The 20,284-nt window shown below is 42.5% G+C and overlaps 1 protein-coding gene across 18 annotated transcripts in view; it reads left to right on the top strand.

The window, feature by feature from the left end:
• ncam1a (neural cell adhesion molecule 1a) overlaps positions 1–20,284 on the top strand; it is a 229,650-nt gene that overhangs the window by 175,728 nt on the left and 33,638 nt on the right. For 13 of the 18 annotated variants that reach the window (XM_047343361.1, XM_047343358.1, XM_047343360.1 and 10 more), the window contains exons 9-14: positions 301–330; positions 5,527–5,677; positions 11,858–12,042; positions 12,573–12,666; positions 15,244–15,411; positions 19,568–19,693. In XM_047343361.1, the coding sequence (XP_047199317.1) occupies positions 301–330; positions 5,527–5,677; positions 11,858–12,042; positions 12,573–12,666; positions 15,244–15,411; positions 19,568–19,693 (754 nt within the window). The remainder of the gene's footprint in view (positions 1–300; positions 331–5,526; positions 5,678–11,857; positions 12,043–12,572; positions 12,667–15,243; positions 15,412–19,567; positions 19,694–20,284) is intronic. The other 5 variants (XM_047343367.1, XM_047343366.1, XM_047343368.1 and 2 more) reach the window with 1 other exon arrangement.

Genomic DNA, 20,284 nt, shown 5'->3' with positions numbered 1-20,284 from the left:
AACATATGCAAAACAAAAACAACTAGCTGATAACCAGAAAATTGCTTTCTTTTCCCCTGATATACTTATTATTATTAGTCTGATGTGTCCCGGAGAGTGAACAGCAGCAATGTAGTGAATATGTTTCTGTAGTTAATGACGTTAAAAAACATTTAAAGTCCTCTGCTGTTTCTCTGTGAGAAATGAAAGCACCTCCTGCAGGTGCGTCCAGTCTGTGTGGCTCCTTCTCAAACCGCTCACTCTGCTGCACTGTGCCGCTCTTTGTCTTTTTGCTTCCTCCATCTTTTCTGTCCCTTCTAGGATTCGTGGACGCGACCAGACACATACGAGGTATGGCTACTAGCTGCTGTAGCCTGACTCTAGTTGTAAATAGCACGAGTAGCGCCACCACCTTTGTGTTTCCTTTTTTTTTGCCTGCAGAGCAGAAGTGTTGTCGCTCAGCCCACATCTAACGTGCACCACATGTACGTGTGCGCTAAATATGTCGCCCCCCCATTAGACGCGTAGTACAGTACATTAAATCCATTTAGTTCCAGCACACGTTTAGGCTTTGCCCTATTTACTTGTCCCTGTTTACTGATATCTCAAAGCCGATCTCAGGCCTTGTAGCGTGCTGTGATTTCCTGCAGCACGGTCTGGTTACTTTTCCGACTCACCTCGAATTTAGGGGAGAGTTCGATTCCCGCAGGGGTTTGTGGGTCGGTCCAGCGTCTCTGCGAGGTCACACAGAAAACACTGTCTGCTCTGCTGCGGGCCGGCGGTGCCTCTAACTCACCGAGCTCTACTAAATCTTAACAGAGTGGTTTTCAGTGGTGTCGCCTGATTCGGAGTCTGCATGTTTGTTCAACAGTGAAAACGCCCGGAGCCTCATTTATAAACAGGTCTGTGGAATAAAGCCGAACACATCGTTTTATTTATCCAACAGAGTTTAAGTAAATTAAAGTCTTTTTGAATCTGACGTCCAAGTTTCTCAGGAGGAACTAGTGATGGGAAATGATTAGATAACTTTATTATAAATGCAAAAACACTGTTATACATGAGGTCTCTGCTCTGGTGTTTGACTGGAAGGAAACATGCAAACTCTTTACCCGACACAAAGTAATAATAATAATAACAGAACTGACAACAAGTGTATAACAATTTAACTTCACTTCACTTCACTTCACTTCATTCACTTCACTTCACTTCACTCACATAACAATGAAGTAAAAGTGAGAAATTAGTTCTTATAACTTGTGTTTCTCAAAAAACGAACGATAACGTGATGAATTACTTAGTTTTTAGTCGTATTAAGTTAATTTTAAATTTCTCGTCCCAGCATGTGACCAGTGTTACTTCACAGACCTGGATTTCAAGTTGGGTCATTTGTTTCTGTGCAGAACACGTGTGTTAGTGTCTGACGGTTTTATTACTGGTCTTTTACAGCTCCCAGTATAAGACACGTTACGTTAAATTCCATTTAGTCTTCATCACTTGACACTGACAAATGACCACACGTTATTTCATGGTGGTGTTTTTGTTTTCTCCATTCGTAGACAACCAGCTATTAGCAGGAGTAGAGTGTAGCTCAATATCACATTTAGTCAGTAGAGGAGTGTGTTTGTAGTCGATGCCCTTTAACAGTTTGTAGTTCCTGTAAATTCCCTCTCAGGTTTCCTCACGTTGGTTTTCTCTTTAATAAAACACTTTGTTCCTGCAGGGGTGAGAAAACAGTGTGGGAGAAAAAACCTGATTCAGTCGCCTGCAGATAAAACTCGTGAAAATTTTCTCATGATCTGTGACCGGTTTTCATGTTTTTCTGCATCTGAAGATCAGTCGATAGTTCTGCAGCAGCACTATTAGAACTAAAAGCCACATTAGATATTGTGTTATCGATGCAGCCCACCATATAAAAATCAGCTGCCGGTGAAATAACCTCTAAAAGCTCGGTATTGATCAAACTAATCTATAGTCGCCCGCACTTTTATGCTGGGATCTGACTGTGGCTGGAAGCATAGGCCGCTAACAAGGATGTGTGATACGAGTCGACGCGGTGAATAAAGCCGGTGTTGCGCTGGAGAGTTTCAAACCTTTACAATCTGTTTTTATTTCACTGAGGAGAACACTTCAGACAGCTCCTCAGATCAGGGCCTGATTGTAATCACCTCGCCGACGTTAGCACTACCGAGTCGTGCATTCAGTAAATACTCGTGAGGAAAACGTGTGACCTTGCCCGTTACTTAAATAAGACGGAATGCTTCTATTCTGCAAAGTGTAAATACTGAGAAACAGCTTAACAGCTTCTATATCTGATAAGTGAAGATAAACATATACAAATCACATGGTTTAATGCTGTTTATTCAGTTAACTAATTTAATGGATTTACTGTAACATCAGCACCTATCCTGCAAACTGGGATATCTTGAAGCCACTTTAACACTTAGTAGACTTTGAGGATAATTACTTGAAGGAACTTAAAGGTGTTTTTGAACATTTTACATAAATAACAGGAAAGAGGACATTGCTTTGTATTTTAATGCTCGTTTCATTAACCCCATGAGCCACCAGGGTTCCGTGAACATCAACATTATTCACTCTTTGGGCAAAGACCATTTAAATGCACCAATTATTCCGTCTGATTGTCTCTAAGAGACTCATCCTGTTTGAGGATCCTTCCTTCTAATTGGACAGCTCGTTAATCAGGAGCTCTGTTCTACAAACAGTGGCCAGTTGTGGACGTTGTCGGCTCGGCTCGTTATCCTCCAGCTCTGCCAGAGGACACACGGCTTTAATTATTCTAATCATGCTTTTCCATGACAGGAATTTAGAAAAAAGGAAAACTAAAATTATCACAGGAGATGTTTTGGATCCCAATTTAGGGAAAAGTTTCCTAATGATCTCACTTCTCAGGACGGTGATGCATCCACTGGCTGGAGATTTGCAGATTACCACATCTGTACTGACCAGGACCATTCATTATTTAAAAATGAAACGTAAATGATGAGTTTAAAGAAATACATTGTTCATAGAACCTGTCAGCAAAGCCTGTATAGAACTTGGAGTGTTTCTTTTTTATTTGGCACGAGTGTTTCATGGTGCACAGATAGTCATATTCTGACTTGACATGGTTAATGACCAAATACACAAAACCCTCCAAATAGCTTCACGTCTGTGTCAGATTTAGTTCTACTTAATAAATGTTAGCACATGCTATACAAAGTATATCTGCCAAATCTTAGTATTTTAGCATTTCATTGTTAGCGTGGTGATGAGAGCATATTAGTGAAAGCACCACAAAGAAAAAGTGCAATCTCTCAAAAAAGAAGGAAGTGTGGCTGTGGACGTTTTGTTAATAACCTGTTTCCTGGTAATAGGTAAATGTTTAATGTTGAAGTCAGACCAACCTTTATGATTCATGTCACCAAGGTGGAGCCACAGACGTCTTTCACATCCTGCTCACAGTTAATATTCAACAATACCTTTCTCGTCCAGTGAGACATTAATGAGGCATTAACTGTGGCTGCTGTGGGGGATAGAGATATGCTCCCGAAAAACAGAATCCTCCACAAATTATATAAAAAAAAGCTATTTGCACCATCATTGCTAAGAAAAGCTCCCCTTGTGTCAACTTTAATTAAAATGTATTGAAGCAGCGCACATAAGAGAGTGAACTGGTTTCCTTCCCTGACAGACGCAGCCAGGCTGTCTCTCTCTCTCTCTCTCTCTCTCTCTCTCTCTCTCTCATGTAAACGGTGTAGAACAAAATATGTGACAAGCAAGACGCATGTATTGACAGATTACATAACCCAGTCAAAAGCAAAGCAGCAGCGACTGCACAAACAGGGGGAAACTGAAAAAAATCAAGCCCATGCTTTCCCATTACACGTCGCACGTGATTATTTATCTGCTCGGAAATCGTAATTCAATTATTGGAATTAATCAGCGAATCAATCATCTTCGCTTCCTCCTCTGCCGTGTTATTAAAACATTTTTCTCCATTTACCTGTGTCCTGTTTACACTCGGACATTGTGCCCACGGTGCGGCTCCTTCCTGTGTCACCGCGCTGAGACAAGATTAATGTTGCCCTTTCTAAATGTTCCAGGACACTCCCCGGGATGTTCTGTAAACAAGCAGAAATATTTCTGCCACATCTGCACCATCCCCGCTCTCGAAAAAAAGGGATACCAGCTCACGCCTTAATGCTAATACAACAAATATTCAATTATTTATAAAAACATAAACGCTGAAGCACCTAGAATGCCTGAAATATTAATAGAAAATTTGTGGCAGCTCGGCGGAAGATGTATGTCCCCTGTTGGCTGGAACTGTCGGTCGCCCAGAGGAGAGAAAAGCTGTTGCTGTATTTTTTAACAGCGACAGAGTTTCAGTGTACACGACTCTCCTTGGTGTCGGTGTCTCTGCGGCAGAGTTTCAGGAAACCACGGCACACAAAATACAAAACGTAGACCGCGTGAATATGTTCAAAATGTCACCAGAAAACAAACCACTCTGTCCTTTGGCCTCCTCGTCCTCTGTATTTTGTAACATCAAGCTCCAGCGCACGATTACACAGGGCAGGTGAGGTCGGGGGTGAAGTCGGATGTCGCCTGCCCACCTGTGCAGGGAGCGGGCGGATCTCGTCCTCGGGGATCCTGCTTACCCCCCGAAACAGCCGGTGCCACTAAGCAGGCAGAGCGATAAACTGGGCCTGCCGAGGAAAATAAAAGCGAGTTTTTAACAAGTCGCTTGTCCCCAACTGCAATTACACCGTTCCAACTGCAATCAGAGTGAGTGTAAACCTGCAGCTACACGACGCTAATCAGCAAACTGGAGGAGCTTTGCACTTTATGGGTCAGGGCTGAGTTCCAGGTGGATGCAGGGACATTTTCCTCTGTTCCCATAATGCACATGATGTTTTTTATATGTGCGAGAGACGGAGAACATTCTTGTTGGATTTTTTTAGTATTGACATTTTTTTTATGGAGTAAATGTTACTGTGTGTGGAACTTGGCCGCACTCTAAAGGAAAAAAGGCTGGTGTGTGTTTTTTCTATTTTTCTTATCATCAAAAGATGTAATAAAAATACCGAACCCTCCTGTCTGAGTTCTGCAGCTTCCTCGTTCTGTGCGTGTGTGTGTGTGTGTGCCACTTACTTCACAATAAGAAAAATGTGGAGCAACACCAATCCTATCTTTGACTATATTTTTCGCAACTCCAGAAATATTTCTTTTTGCCAATTTGTGCAACAATCTCAGTTTTATATTCCGTCTCTGCTGTTTTATTACCAGCTCATTGACATTGTAACTTCATCACATCAATCAAAAGGTGTTTTAATTTTTCCATCAGCTTCCTTTCCCATCATCTGTGTTTGTCCAAACCAGAAACCTAATCCCATCATTTCCCTGGTTCTCCTGCAGGAAAACCAACAAATATAAAAAGCCCTCATGAACAAGCTGAGGGGAAAGTAGCAAGACTTGCATTTATTTCTACAAGAATGTGACAGTGAGAATAATTTCCCTTCTCTCCTTCTTTCCTGTTCTCCACAGAGCCTTGACAGGAACATCGTGGTGCGCAGCCACGCGCGGATCTCCTCTCTCACCTTGAAAAATGTGCAGTTCACGTACGCCGGCCAGTATCTCTGCACCGCCAGCAACTCCATCGGCCAGGACAACCAGCACATGCACCTGGAAGTTCGCTGTAAGTCGCCTGACTCCACACTTTGGTTCTTTTCACAGCCGTCAACACATTTTTTACATTTATCTCCCAATCTCAGAAACCAAACTAATACACTTCTCCAAATTGTTTAATGATTCATTCAAGACAAAGTATTAAAGTTAAGATAAAGTAAAGGGATTCTTCTTAAGGAAACTGTGCAGCAGGGATCCAGAAGTGTCTTCAAATCAAATGTCACCAAGCTCTTAAGAGTCAGTAATAGTAGACCGGAGAATCTTCTGATCAGATTCTGATGGTCGCTGCGTTCCAGGAGTTGGAGCTGATGGTTTTTTTTAGTCTCCAGACATTTCCTTCATGCACCTGTTTCTGCTTTATTACCTAAAAACAGCATTTGACGTCACCCTGCAGCACTTTTGTTTATTAGTAGTTGAATGTACCAGTGGGAAGGTGCACAGAGGAATCAACAGAGGTGCTAACACAGAGCTTTACCCTCACGCCCCTTTATTTAAACCACAGCCGTCCTGCCCCTGCACTGCATGATGGTATCTTTCTCCCAGCGTATCTTTAATGTGAGTACGTTGTGTCACGCAGATGTTTTCTGCTGCTTTCACAAAGAGTCTGAGCCCATTCAGCCTCCAGACAGAGCTCTGCAGCCTTTTGCAGCAGCTGAACAAAAGTCTGATTGTTCAAATATCCCATTAAATGTGCTGCTTTGTGCATGTGACCCGTCGTTACACTAACATGACGCCGAGCTTTTTCTTTCGGGATGTGAAGAGGATTTCAAGATATATGAGAAATAAGTGCATGTGAAATAGTTTGCCTAGACTCTGCCTTAAAACTGAGACGACTGGAATCAAACCTCATTGCAGAGGAGTGTTTTACCAACTGCATATTCTGATAAAAAATGAAGAGAAAGACACTGCTGTAAAATAAACGAACAGGCCAACATGGTTGTTTTATCATCGAGAGAACATCTCCCATCTCGTGTGAAATGAAGCGGCGTAAAATAACTGTGCAGCACAAAGGCAGCCACGCGTGTCCCCTGTCATCATGAATGTTAGGAGATGTCGTCTGTCACAGGAAACGTGCTCCCGGTGTAAACATCAAACTATTTGTTCCTCTGGTTCCTTTTTTTTACACAAAACGTTGTAACCTTTCCTCTCACTGTTCCACCGTCGTAACCTTTTAACAGGGAACTACTTTTATCGGCTACATGTGAGTTTTATCTCGACTCTTTGTTGTAAAGTGCTCATGCGGTGCAATCTAATTCTTAGTAAGTTATAGCAGAGATTAGCACATTAAACTACTGGCAGAGGCTCGGCAGCAGCACAGGCAAGGCAAGCAAATGCCTTCAGGCCCCCGAGATGAGGGGGGACCCCCAAGAACAGATGATTAGAATTAGAAGCCCCCTAATGAGGCCCCGTGCCACTTGTCTTGCTGCCAAAAACTTCCTAATTTCAGAGGTTTGTTTGAAGACTCGAACTTTTAAAGTATATGATGTTCCTGGGATGGTGGAGAGAGTTTGCAGTAATACTTTAATTCTTTTAATGCTACTGTTATTTATGTTTATGACTCCCTCTGACAGGAAGCTTCGTTCAAAACCTCCCAGCTGGTGCAACAGGCTGCGTTTCAACAGTTGCACGAATGTATTGATTCAGGATTATTTGTTCATTTGTGATCAAGCAACAGCTTCAGCTCGTTAATCTACAATTATTTTGCAGACAATTACTTTTAAAAAAGTAAGGCCCCTTAAATATGAGTACGGTCACATGAAAAGCTTGTGATGGCGCTTTCTTTCTTTCTGAGGATCCCCATTAGCACCAGTATTAGCATTATCTATTCTTCCTTCGTCCACCACACACAGTCATACACATTACGTAAATTAAATATATTACATAAACACAACAAACAAACAAGGCCACATAAACAAACAGAAACAGCTCATCTCAGTAAATCGTTTAAGTTCAAACAGAAGAGAATCAAAAAAGGTCATTCTTTTAACAGATTTGGGGCAAAACACAATATTTTAGATTATTTTCTGTGTGTTTTCACAGTTAATTGATAATTCTTAACAAAAATTGATATCTTATAATAAGTTATAAGTTTTGTTTTTACCCATCCTGCACAATTCCCACATTAAATTAAATTCCAGGGAAACAAGGTTATTATATTTCTACTTTCACGTTAATCCATATGTTATCTTTGTCCCGTTTACACAAAGACACCAGTGAGTTACTGCTCCGGAGTTATTTAAAGATGCTGTTTTAACGAATATATTCGAACCGCTCTTTAATCCTCTCCTGAACAATATGCAGCATTATGACACGACACTGCTACTTGCAGTCACCTTCGTTTCCGGGGATGAATAATAGGTGAGAGAGAGCGGAGTTTGCTTGGTGCCACAGTGACTCGTTTCCATGGGGACGAAAGTGTCGGCTCCAGCAGAGCCATGACGTTCCAGGTATGACGTTAGAGAGAGAGAGAGAGAGAGAGAGCGAGAGAGAGCGAGAGAGAACATGCATCAAACCCCAGCTGGATATTATCAGAGGGTATTTCATGTCCTAACCGAACCATCTTGATGCCAGTAATGTTGTTTGAAGGTTGCAGGGCGGGAATGTAATAAAGTGTAAATTATACTTTCCACATCTGCTTGACTGCAAGAGGCGGAGAGGGTAATTTTAGTGGCTGTATTATTTTCCGCTTTGCTGCCAAGTAACAACAGTCTTCAAGTATTAGGAGGTTCATGTTTTTCTTTGTTTTGCCAAATTTCAAATGTAACGGTGATGGCGAGGTTAAATCGCTCGGTGGTGTTCAAATCCATCTCAGGTAAACAGTTTAGTGGATTTTATTTTTTTTTATCGTCCGCAGCTTAGCATCAAAAGAGCTTTATTTTCTCCACGGTTCATTTGTTGTGGATGAAAACAGCCTGAAATTCAGGTTAAACTCAGCACTTTAACCTCATTCTTACTGTTTTATTTTAACTCAGATGTGCTGGAGTACAGAGGCCAAACAGAACTGCATATTTTAACATTAGCTATCCTGAGGCAATACTAACATACTGTACCATCGAAATACGCCAAGTACATGAGCTCTGTGCCATTTTCCCATCAGTTCATCACCTCAATCAACACATGTTTTTGGAGCAGATAAACATGGAGCTGAAGCCAAATCGTACTTGATCTCATTCTGAAATCTGCCGGATGTTAAATTGGTAAAAAAATTAAAATATAAATCCCTACAAATGCTTAATTGGATTAATATGCTCTGCTCTCAATGTGCCAGCAATTTGCTGAGAGATATAATCACAATGCAGCATTGATAGAGTTGTTTGAGGGGCTCGCAGTTAGCTCGAGTAATCAGCGAATAATCAGGTAGCTGATTCACTGTTGCCAAGCAATTATCGATAAGAGAAGGTGCTTTGTCTTGAGCAGAGCTCCCGCTCTCTGTCCTCTATCGCCGCTCGCCCACTCACAGAATGAAGGCGTTATCTAAGGGTGGAACTTCCTATCTGCTGCACAGCGTGATCCTATTAGCCGGGCTGAGGGCGTCTGGGTCTGCTGCTGAAGGACTGATACAGGAAAGTGTTAATGTCTCCTGTGCTCCGGCTCCGTTTCGTCAGCTGTCGAGGTTTGTTGAGCGAGTCGAATGAAAAGTATGAGCGAGGTGCAAGCAGGTCGCTTCGGGGAGGCGCCTCCGTCCTGATGGCTTCGCAGTTAGATCCTTCAAACTTACGGTGCATCACAGCAGTCGCTAATTATACTTTGCATTTTCTTTATGTGGTTTTCTCTACATTTGCAGATAGCAACAGTTTAGCAATGATTATACCCGTACTTTAAGAAATAGCAGAAAAACCATTGATGTGTATCGTAGATATATTAAAGTCTGAGCATTTTTATCCCAAAGAAATTCCACTAGAATGATCATTTTCTCAGTATCTTATCCCTGGGGAGGCAGAATCAGCGTCAGTTGAGCCTGAACGTGTACAGGGATTTATTCCTTAATTGGTTATAAAAAATAATAAAAAACTTGATATGCCACTAATAGTCCTATTTAAATACAGCCACACACACTCTGATGAATGGAAAAAGCCCTCATTGCAGACGCACTATGGTTACACCACTTTATTGCTTGATGGAGGAATTATATCCAAGTTTTCAAAGATTTTTTAAAATATGGATTTTGAAGCTTGTTGTGTAGTTTGTTTGTGCTCAACCAGATTGTTGTCTTAATTGGAAAATGCTCAATTTAAAATAAGGTTAAATTTGGAAAATACCCCAAAACATTAGGCTGTTTACATGATGCATAAAAAAGTCTGAATATTGTCATATCCCAGAATGATATTGGAGCATAAGTGTGAAGGTAAACACACTGAGTCTTCAGCCTTCAGGTATGAAACAGACAGGTCACAGGGACTTAAGCAAGTCAATGAGGCCCCACAGCAACACTGATAAAAAGAGTGAGCGAGTGGCTTCAGGTGAAGGAGCCTCTTTGGACTCGTCCTCATCATCAATCCATAGCAACCGTGCACTGCAGAGCTTTCAAGGATCCAGGGTCACAGCTAAAAAACAAAAACCCCGACAGTATCAGAGGCCACAGGGTTTCCCAGCACTCGGGAACAAAAGCCTACTTCACTGCATCCGTGAGTAGCTGCTCGGTGATGTGAGCAAAGGTACGACGAAAGAAAACAACACGGGAAAACAATCACCTCCTGTTTTAGCCTCTTGTGCTTTTCAACAACGATGCCCAAAAACTATGGCAAATATAGAACAGGAGCAGTGACGTGTGTTTTCATCAAATTCAGTCCAACGTTTTTGTTTTTTAATCAAGATCCGTGAATTATTTCCTGGGAAATTGATGAAAATGTCAAAGAAAGTGGAAAAATAAATACCTTGATCCGCCCTGGTTTGTCTGGCTCCTCTCCAAACTGTAATGGGATCTGTCTCGGGCCCCCACGTCTCATCCTTCCACCGAGTTTCGTGGGAAATCCATTTAGTATATTTCTGTGCGGAGTCCTGCTGACAAACAAACGGACAGAGAACAAATCACCTCCTTGGCAGAAGCAGTTGCATTTTCTATTGGACCTGACAGTTTACAGTGTTGTTATTAATGTTGCACACTTGTGATTGTGCGTGGATTAGACTGCCTGTGTAATAATGACACTCAGCCCCGTGAGACACTGACGTTTTTGTAATTGCTGCAGCATTTCGCAGTAAAACGTCGCATTTACCTTTCGTCGCAAGTAAAACGGGCCCCAAAAAAAAAGAAGCAATTTAAGGTCCCATAAAAAACCAGCATTGCCTTTAAAAACTTAAATGGATACCATAAAAGACCTCAGCCCCAAAATAGTATAAAAACGTGACGTGAATACAACCATAAGATTATAATATTCTGTGAAGCTGCAGATTTCCAAAAGGAAAGTTTCCCACCGGCAGATCCTGGAGATGCTGAAAAGAGGAGGTGCTTTGCTCCTGTAATGAAGGACTCAGTGTGGCGTCGCTCAGCTGCATCGCTCCTCTGCATCCTGGGGATTTCTCATGCAGAAACGATACGAGTTGTATATTGTTTATTGTATTAAAAGGGTTTAGAAACTAACAGAGCAGAGTTGATGTGAGATTATAAAAACAGCTTTGTACTGGTGAATATTTTACTCCTTTTGAGGAACATTATTCCGGCTCAAACTAATGCTGAGTGAAGCCTTTCTGGAGATCCGCTAACAAAACCCCCTGAAGGTAGAACCGAACCAGCACAGCAGGACGTCGAGTTCATGCACATCTTGACTTCTCCATTCAAAAAGGCAGTTTGTAAAAGATGACGGGTTTTATTGAAGCCAAATCCAAGATGTTCTATAGTTTATTCACCACGATGTCAGCACGACGACAGTGTGGGAAAAATACTGTCTTGAAAGTCCAGAGATGGAGGAAGTACTCGGTTACTTGAAGTAAAAATACAAATCTTTTCTACTTTACTAAATGTAACTTGAACCCTTGAAGGAGAAAAGTGATAATTGGACCAATTCCTGTCTTGTTATCGATCACTTTTATAAATATAAAAAAACAATGTGTTGTAAACATGGAGTTGGGTAGAAAATAGATCAATCTTGATGGTGTTGTCTTAATTTTTGTATCTGGTGTCATGGGTTAATTAAACAAAGGCCGACTGTGACATTTTACCGTCTTCACTCTCCTTTTCCTTTTGCTGCTGCAGATGCTCCAAAGATCCTGGGTGGGGTGATGACGTACACGTGGGAGGGAAACACAGCCAACATCAGCTGTGAGGTGGAGGCTCACCCCGGAGCGTCAGTCGTCTGGTTCAGAGAAGACCTGCCGCTGCCCAGCGCCAACGCCACCAACATCAAGATCTACAACACGCCGACCGGCAGCAACCTGGAGGTGTGCAGCTCCGGCTGTTTTCACAAAGACACAAGAGACAGGGCTTTTCCAAGTCACTGGAAACTACAGTGTTTTCAGCGTTTAGATAGTATCACAGTTCTTATCTGTAGTTACAGCTTTTTACTTACAAAACCAACCTTTAGAGGCGATTACATTTAAAACAACAAGGCTTTTCACTTTGGCTTTGGATATTTGTCAGTTTAAAAGGAAACTTCTATTTCCTACTCATGAATGAAATCGATAAACTCGCCTCAACTGAGAATAAGTGAGTGTCAGGAATAAGCAACGAGTGTGATTATAACTGCATCTTTAAGTACGGAGTGATAGATATTGATGTCAACGAACCAGTGGATACAGATCAGTTCCTACAACCGAGTTCTGTGCTTCTCTGGAATCACTCACTTGTGATTAGTCATGACTGAACTTCTAAATGAATTACATCCTTCACTCGTTTTCCTAGTTGTATCCTTTTCTTGTTCAATGTTTGTCTGAGGTTTTAAACTTGTTTTATTTTACTCCTTCCCCCTCAGATCACCCCTGATTCCGGTGACTTCGGGAGCTACAACTGCACGGCAGGAAATGCAATGGGCACCGAGCACAAGGAATTCCTTCTCATCCAAGCAGGTTTGTCAACTGAAACCTCATTCTTATCCATCCAGCCGTTGTCTTCCACTCATCCGTTCTAGGGGTTCCAGAGGGAGCCGACCACACTCTCCAGCTCTTCCTGGTGGATCCCAAGGCGCCACCAGGCCTGTTGGGATATGTAGCCCCTCCAGGGAGTTCTAGGTTTACCCCCTCCACTGTCTGCTAGTTTTGGACGCTTGTATTCGCAATCTCCTTCTTTTGTTCACGACTTCAGAGCTTGTGATCATAGATATAAGTGTAAGTATGATGAGAGCGGTCAGGTACAACGCCTCCCCCCTTTGCTTGGGGCAACGACTCCCCCCCAACCTGTGCACTGGACGTCTTAAATTTAAGCTTGAGGACTCTGCAATCCCTAAATAATTGAGATATTGAGTTGTGATCAGTCACATTATCAGTACATGATGAACGAATAACATCCGAACCTCCCTCCACCCTTCACATTTCAAGTCAAACTCCCCTGATCCAACCACCCTCGACTAAGTGATCGTTCCAAGGTCAAGTTTAATTCCCAGGACTTTTAGAGCTCGGCAGTAAAACCAGGACCAAGGCCCATTAGATGTTATGGATACAATGTTAAAGTCAATTCTTAAGGCAGTCAAACGGGGCAATGTGTGATGTGCTATATGCAGCGGGGTCGAAAATGATGAGACCACCTTTCCATTCACTTATATTTATTCACAGTGGTTATAGACACTGACCCACTGCCACTATGAGGCGCTCCCCAGCACAGACCAGTTAGGAAGTGTGGGCAAACATCCAAATTCCTCTGGAACTGTCCTTTAAGTCCTAAAGATTGTGTTTTTTGTTAGCTTCATTTGCTTTGCTAATTGTTTTGGACCCATCAGAGGAGGCCAGTCACTCAGGACCCTGACTAAATACAGTGCGGTTAAATTAATTGGACTGACAACCTCCGCTGCCACTCAGTAATACATTGTCGGCCCTTTGAGGTGTTTTTCTTTTTCGGCTTTCTCATTTGCTGCGTAACCTCGTCAGTATGCCTGAAGCGTCTCCTTCAGACCAGAGCCGGGAAATACACCCTTTAAATACAGTGGGGTCTCCTTTATAGGTATATTTTGTACGTTTATCCATCAATGACGTGTATCGTGAGAAAAATACCTCTTTAGTGTTACAAGATAATCGTACACAAGCCAGATATGATCGTGTGGGAGGAATCATTATCTGTTGTGTTGCTGCTTGTGGCTCCAGGAAGTTTGCAGACGTAGATAAATTGATTGGTGATTAGTTTATTCCGTTGCCATTTAGCATATAGAGATAAACATCCAGCGTTGCTTCGTAATGAACAAGCGGTGAGGTTCCAGTGTTCGAGCCCCAGAGGGCCGCACTGTTCATTAACACCCAACAGCCCCATCGTGATCAATGGAACAGACGACGCACTTTCGCTGTGCGTCGAAAGGAGGTCAGTGAAATCAAAGAGGTTCATCCCCTGGAGAGCAGGAACGTGATCCGCAACTTTAAAAATCTCTGCAGCTGATGGATTTTCTCATAGATTTTTCTATTAACTCATTAAGAATCATGCTTGCGACAAATTCGGTTTATCAGGTTTCGTGCAAATTAACCAAATTGGAATGGAAGCGCTGAACGGACTTCCCGACACATTGACTACCATGGTCAGGTCAGAACAGGTCCCCCCCCCCCCTGTAGCGTGAACGAGGTACTGCAGTGTCGTCAGACGGCTGCTCAGCTCTGCAGGCTGTGACCCTCAGTCTTATCTGCAAAGTGCACAGCGAGGAAAGCTGTTGCTGCAAACCCCCGAGCTTCGGGGCAGAACAGAGGAGCGTGGTGCAGCTCAGTTGTGAAAGCTGCTGATTCTGAGCGGCAGGTGTTGCATTGACTGGCCCCCGATGCTTTTTAATGCAATTCTCCTTCAGCACAAACACAGGAGCAACACTGACAACTGCATCTTTGTTTTATTTTGATGGATTAGAGCTTCATTTCAAGGGTTCAAGCACAATAACACATTTTAATACTGTAATGATGCAACATGTGTCTGAAGAGTCATATTGTGCTTTATAGATCGAACATATGAGCAAGAATGAGAAGAAAAGGGGTTTTGAGTAAAGTTGTATTTACTCAGGAAGTCTATTTATAAAAGTATTATTAAAACTTAGGAATAGGAATTGCTAAAGCATGTTAAATGAATCAGCAGCTCTTAAATGAAAACACAGATATGCTGACGGCCTCTAGATGTCAGTGATGATAATCCATTTTTTTATTTAACCGTGGTAAGTGAGACGTGTTTTCATAGCAATAGTTTTAAGGGAGAGAAGATATACAGAGATTAATGCCAGGAACAGTAGAGATGCTATCACAGGGAAATGTGAGAAAGAGTTTATGAGCCTTTTGTAAAACTTACATTTATTTAAAAGAACATTGGAGATTGCCTTTTTAGTGCCAAGTTGTTTCTTGAACGTTTTATACGAGGAGATAAACGTAGTTCCAACATGGTCACATTTCAAGTCTTTTATTGTATTTTTTGTATTGGACACAGCTTTTGAGAAGAAATAACATTTTTACTTTTGTCTTTCTCCGTTGCAGATGTGCCATCATCGCCAGAAATTCAATATGTGGAACCTTTCTCGAGCACAGCAGTGGCCGTGTTTGAGGAGCCCGACGCCACTGGAGGGGTTCCCATCACCAAGTACAAGGTGGAATGGCGTTTGCCCGGCCAGGATTGGACTGGCAGGGAGTATGAAGCCGACGACGGTGAGTCATAGTTCTCTCCTCCGCTGAAGTTCATCGGATGCTGCAAGTGAAGAAATCTGAGCTGTAGATCATAGATTTACAATTTTAACTGGAAAAGAAATGCAGACAAAGCAAATAGATGCAGGTGGAGTTTCAATATTTAATATCTAGTGTTTGTGTCCAGGGGGAGTAGTAGTACTAATGTAATATATGTACTCTGTGGTACGGCCTGTCTCTGCACTCATGCATTTGCATTCTCTTTGTTGCTGAATTGTGTTCCTTTCATGTATTTGTAGGTTGGACCTCTCCCTTCTATTGGCTCTAACAGGTCTTTAAATTAGGGCCTAGTCAAAAAGAGGTTGAAGTCTTTAGTGGCCTAAAATCGAGAAAATTGGAAATGCCCCGATTTAGTTTGAAAACCGTGGGGTTGTGTCTGAGCGGGCAGAAAGGGAGATGATGACTCGGTCACCCACATTCGCTTTGTGATTGGTTCTGATCAGTCAAAAAAAAAAACTTTGCAAAGCATTTTAAACACTTTCAATCATGTTTCCACCTCATTTTAGGTCCAAGAAAAGAAATGGTTGCTCTTACTTGTTTGTAAGATTATCTGCAATTTAGCAGCCAACAGCAAAATGACAATGTGGTTCCTGTTTGTACTGGCACATGCATGTTAGGTATACATGGTGGTTATGTGACCTGTGTTTTCAGGTGTGTTAGTATGAGAATTATGGAGCTAAAATGCTAAAGTTATCATTTCATATCACCACATTAAGCCACAGGCATTTCTTAATGTGGGCCACAAAGTAAAATAATTTAAAAACTAAAACTGGATATAAAAACAAACTCCAGACTCAGAGTCCAATTGTTCACAACGTCTCCATTGAGTCCACTCGATGAGTGGATCATAACAAAATGTCCTAACGAGCTCTATCTAGTATCGTACTTTGTCATTAGTGGCAGAACAAAAGCACCTCCTGTGATGCAGAGTGAGGATTCAGTTGTTGAATTCGTCCCCGAGTCGCCACCACTCACCTTGATTTCCCCTGAAAAGTCACAAATTGTTCTTTTAATCAAGTGAAGTGGAAGCGAGGGACGTTGTTAGAGTCTCTGTTAAGGGTCGGTGATTTCTGTGCTGTCTGCAGACGCATCACAAGCATCAGCTTCCCCTCCATTGTTCAGTCTGTTTCTTTTTGACTCCAGCTCCCACACGAAGGAAATATGAGCCAGAGCTGCAGAAAAACACACTCGCGCTAGCAACAAGAGTTAATCCAAACATGACAGGAGCTGATGTCAAGAGGAGGGGTGGAACACAGTGCAGCCTAAATGACAGTCTGCTCAGACACTGACAGGCCCCAGATAATATCCAGCGTCCCACCGAGGGTCCGCGGCGCTCACAAATCTGGATGGTTCTTGTCCTGTCTGCCACACGGGACGTATCCGTCAGCGGGTGACAGGCTGCGCTGTCAGCTCAAGGCCCAAGAGCCGCCTGTCACGGAAAAACAAAACACATGCACCCACACAACAACAAGTGAATGTTGCCACAAATACAGACCACATCACCTAATCCACATCTTAACATGAAGCAAAGCCTTTTTCCAAAAAAGGGCATACATGTCCTCTCGGATATTTATCATATAAAATTCTGATTTGGAAAATCTGGATTATAGAGGAAGATTATTTAGGATACAGTGCCAGGAATGAACCGGAGAACGTGTTGTGATAAAAACCAGTAAAATGAATGAAATGTTCAAATAGAAAGTGTTTATTTCAGTTGTCAGAGCTGCCATCGCATGTTTAAACATAGTTCTGCCAGAAACTGAAACCACAGTCATCCCTATGGGCCCATAACCTACTCCACTGTATATTTGACTGTATTTACACAGGACCTTTCCAGTCTTATCGACAACACAGACATTGACACAGCCCTTCTTTCTATTAACCACCATTCATACACCCTCGGTACTTCAGAATAAACAAAGTTTAAGGTTTGAGGATCGAACCAGCGACCTATTAGTTCATGGACGGCTCTCTCTACCCCCTGAACATTGGCTTTACCCTCTGTGCTCATACGTAAAAGCTTCAGGTCAAATATCTTTCTTATGCTGGAAATTATATACAAAGAAAGAGTAGAAACAGAAAATAAAAGTGGTACATAGCCACATAATCCTATATTTTCTTGATTAAACAAGTGTCATTTTGATTCTACAGCAGAAGTGGTGATGAACAAAGTCATTTGTGATTTGTAAAACATTAATTAATGACTCTGGTCTAATGCTCTGTTCTTATCTCAAACTACTTAACGAGATCAGAACCAACAAGGCTTGTTAACAACGCACAGTGTTTGCAGTCTGCTCCTTTGATTGTTAATTGATCGAAATCCACACAAGCACAACGGTTGGTTACTTCTTCAATGACGTGAGCACCACCGACCCAATTTGCCTCCATTAATCTGTGAAGTACACACTCGAGGTTGCTGCGGTAATCATGTGCTGCAGCGGTACCGTGATTAACATGTACTAAAAATCTGTCCGATTCAGTCGGTCCAGTGCAGATCACCTTTCAGGGAAGCTGTGGGAACCAGGCTGTGTTAATCACTGGTTTCAGCCAGTTGTGAATACATGTGCACCCAGTTTCCCCCGGAGCAGTCGCTCATGCACGGTTCATATTCCCGACGTCCTTCTCATTGAGACATTAACGTAAAAAAAACGCATTCAGAAATTTTCTCTCCCCGTGTCACAATAATCAGGAAACGCTCCTCAGCTCCTTTGGGTCTTGAATTTTGTTTTCATCCATGAAATTACCATTCTGTGTATCGCGCAGTGTGATATCAGCTGAGTGGCTCCTTCACCCCCCACACACACACACACACACACACACACACAGAAGTCAGGAAGCACATTTATGTATAATATGTGTGTTTGTATCCTAATTGAAATCTCAGTGGCGTCGACTAATATGCAAATTACTCCGTCTGTCTAATGAAATGTAACCGAGTACATTTTAATCAGGACATTTTTATTCTTTTTCCCCCTAAATTCACACATTACGGAATTATTTAGATTATATGTATTATATTTGAAGGTTGTCAAAATTCCTACTTGTTACTATGTAAATTGATTCGACCCTTGAAATGACATTTGAAGGGAGCCGGCTTGCGTCTAACGCACCTAACGCCCTTTGTGTTATAATTGATCTTTATTGTCCTACAGTAAAACCAGTAACGATTAAACCACAGAGTCCCACTGTAATTAGACCTTTTTTCCCTTTTTATTGGCGTTTGTTTTTTCACGATGTTGCTCTGCTCTGCCTCTGGGCCTCGCTGGCTGTCATTAAACTTCCCTCTGCATTTGTAATATTCTGAGGCTGTTTGTGTGCAGCTTTGCTCCCGTTTGTCACCGAGTCCACGGGAATAATCCCATCAGGAGAATATTGCAGTTTACCTGCGGTGACCTGCCGACTGCCGCATGTACAGGATGAATGAAAGTGTCTCAGGCAGATGTTTCTGTCAGTGCTGGAAGTATAGAAACCTACGGGAACATGAAGTGAAGTGGCTGTCTGAGTCCCAATCGTCCCCTTAACTTCAATCAAGCTGCACCAGGTTGCATCGCTCATAGATATCAGTGCAAATGACGGTGATTAATGCAATAACATACATTTCATTAACCAAAAGACGTTTTCATACCTCAAAGCACATGCATTTGTTTGCGGTGAATTCGTTTCAGTGTGTAAGTTTTACATTTTCATCTAAATTCCATCTCTGCAACCTGCCAACATCTTTTCATCAATACTGAATGAGCCCAGTGAATTCTTAGGGTTCGGTTCCTTATCCTGTTGTTGGATCCTCATTAGCTTCCACAGGCTGCAAGTCTTCCTGGATTTCACGTGATATCATTGTAAAAATAAAGATTTTGTATCACACAGAATCAAGAAGGTGAAAAACAAACCAAAAACAAACGTTGTATGATCAGAAATCAAATTCTGAGTCTATTTTGGTGGAACTGGTTAAAAACTGTCTGACCGAGAAGAAAAAACATCATTTATTTTAACTTTAAATTCTTATTTTTAATGTTTATTTCAGTTTTTTGGGGGTTAAAGAGGTTTTGTGTGTACGTGGTGACACTGAAGTTGTTTCCCTGTTCCCCTGCATGGAATAACACCGTCCTCTCCCCCCCGACAGACACGAGCAGGATCACCATCGTTGGCCTGAAACCAGAGACCACCTACGAGCTCAAGATGTCGGCCATCAACGGCAAGGGCGAAGGCGAGAGCAGCGAGGCCAAGACCTTCAAGACGGAGCCAGTCCGTAAGTACCGCCCCTCTCCGCCCCGTGTCCCCGTTCTGAAGTCAGCGCTCCTCTGACCCCCTCCCAACACTTTGAAGCTAATTCTCACCTCCACCGCCTGCTCGTGTCTAGCTGAGCCCAGATGCTTTCACCCCCTTCGCTCCTCTATTCTCACGCCAAGCCCCCAGCGCAGGCCTTTCCCCATCCAGGGCTAGAAGGAGCGATAATTCATGAAGCCATTGCCACCTCTAATCATCTTCGTTAATGGTGTTAACTTTGCAAACGTGTGACCTCTGCATCCATCCTCGGCCGATCGTGTGCAACGTGTGAGTCAAACCTCGCCTCCCCCTCCGGTTTGTTGCAGAGCTTTAGCTTCCCAGCCGCCGAGTCGCGTCTCTGAGGCTGATTTATACTTCAGTGTGAAGTGGCGGTTCTGTATTTATAGTTCAGGGACAGTGATAACATGTCAGAGATGAAATGTTGGATATTTCAATTGCGTTTTGAAGGAAAAATCTCAACCAGAGCCAGAGAGATACAAGGAGAACACCTGCTTCTCAGGTGTATATCGGAGGAGATTCTGACCGTGTTGCATTTGCTCATCAACCGCGGCAC

Source organism: Hippoglossus stenolepis, chromosome 15 (assembly GCF_022539355.2).
Source record: "Hippoglossus stenolepis isolate QCI-W04-F060 chromosome 15, HSTE1.2, whole genome shotgun sequence".
NCBI lineage: Eukaryota > Metazoa > Chordata > Actinopteri > Pleuronectiformes > Pleuronectidae > Hippoglossus > Hippoglossus stenolepis.
The sequence above is the reverse complement of the archived record's forward strand: the minus strand, read 5'-3'. Positions and strand labels throughout refer to the sequence as shown.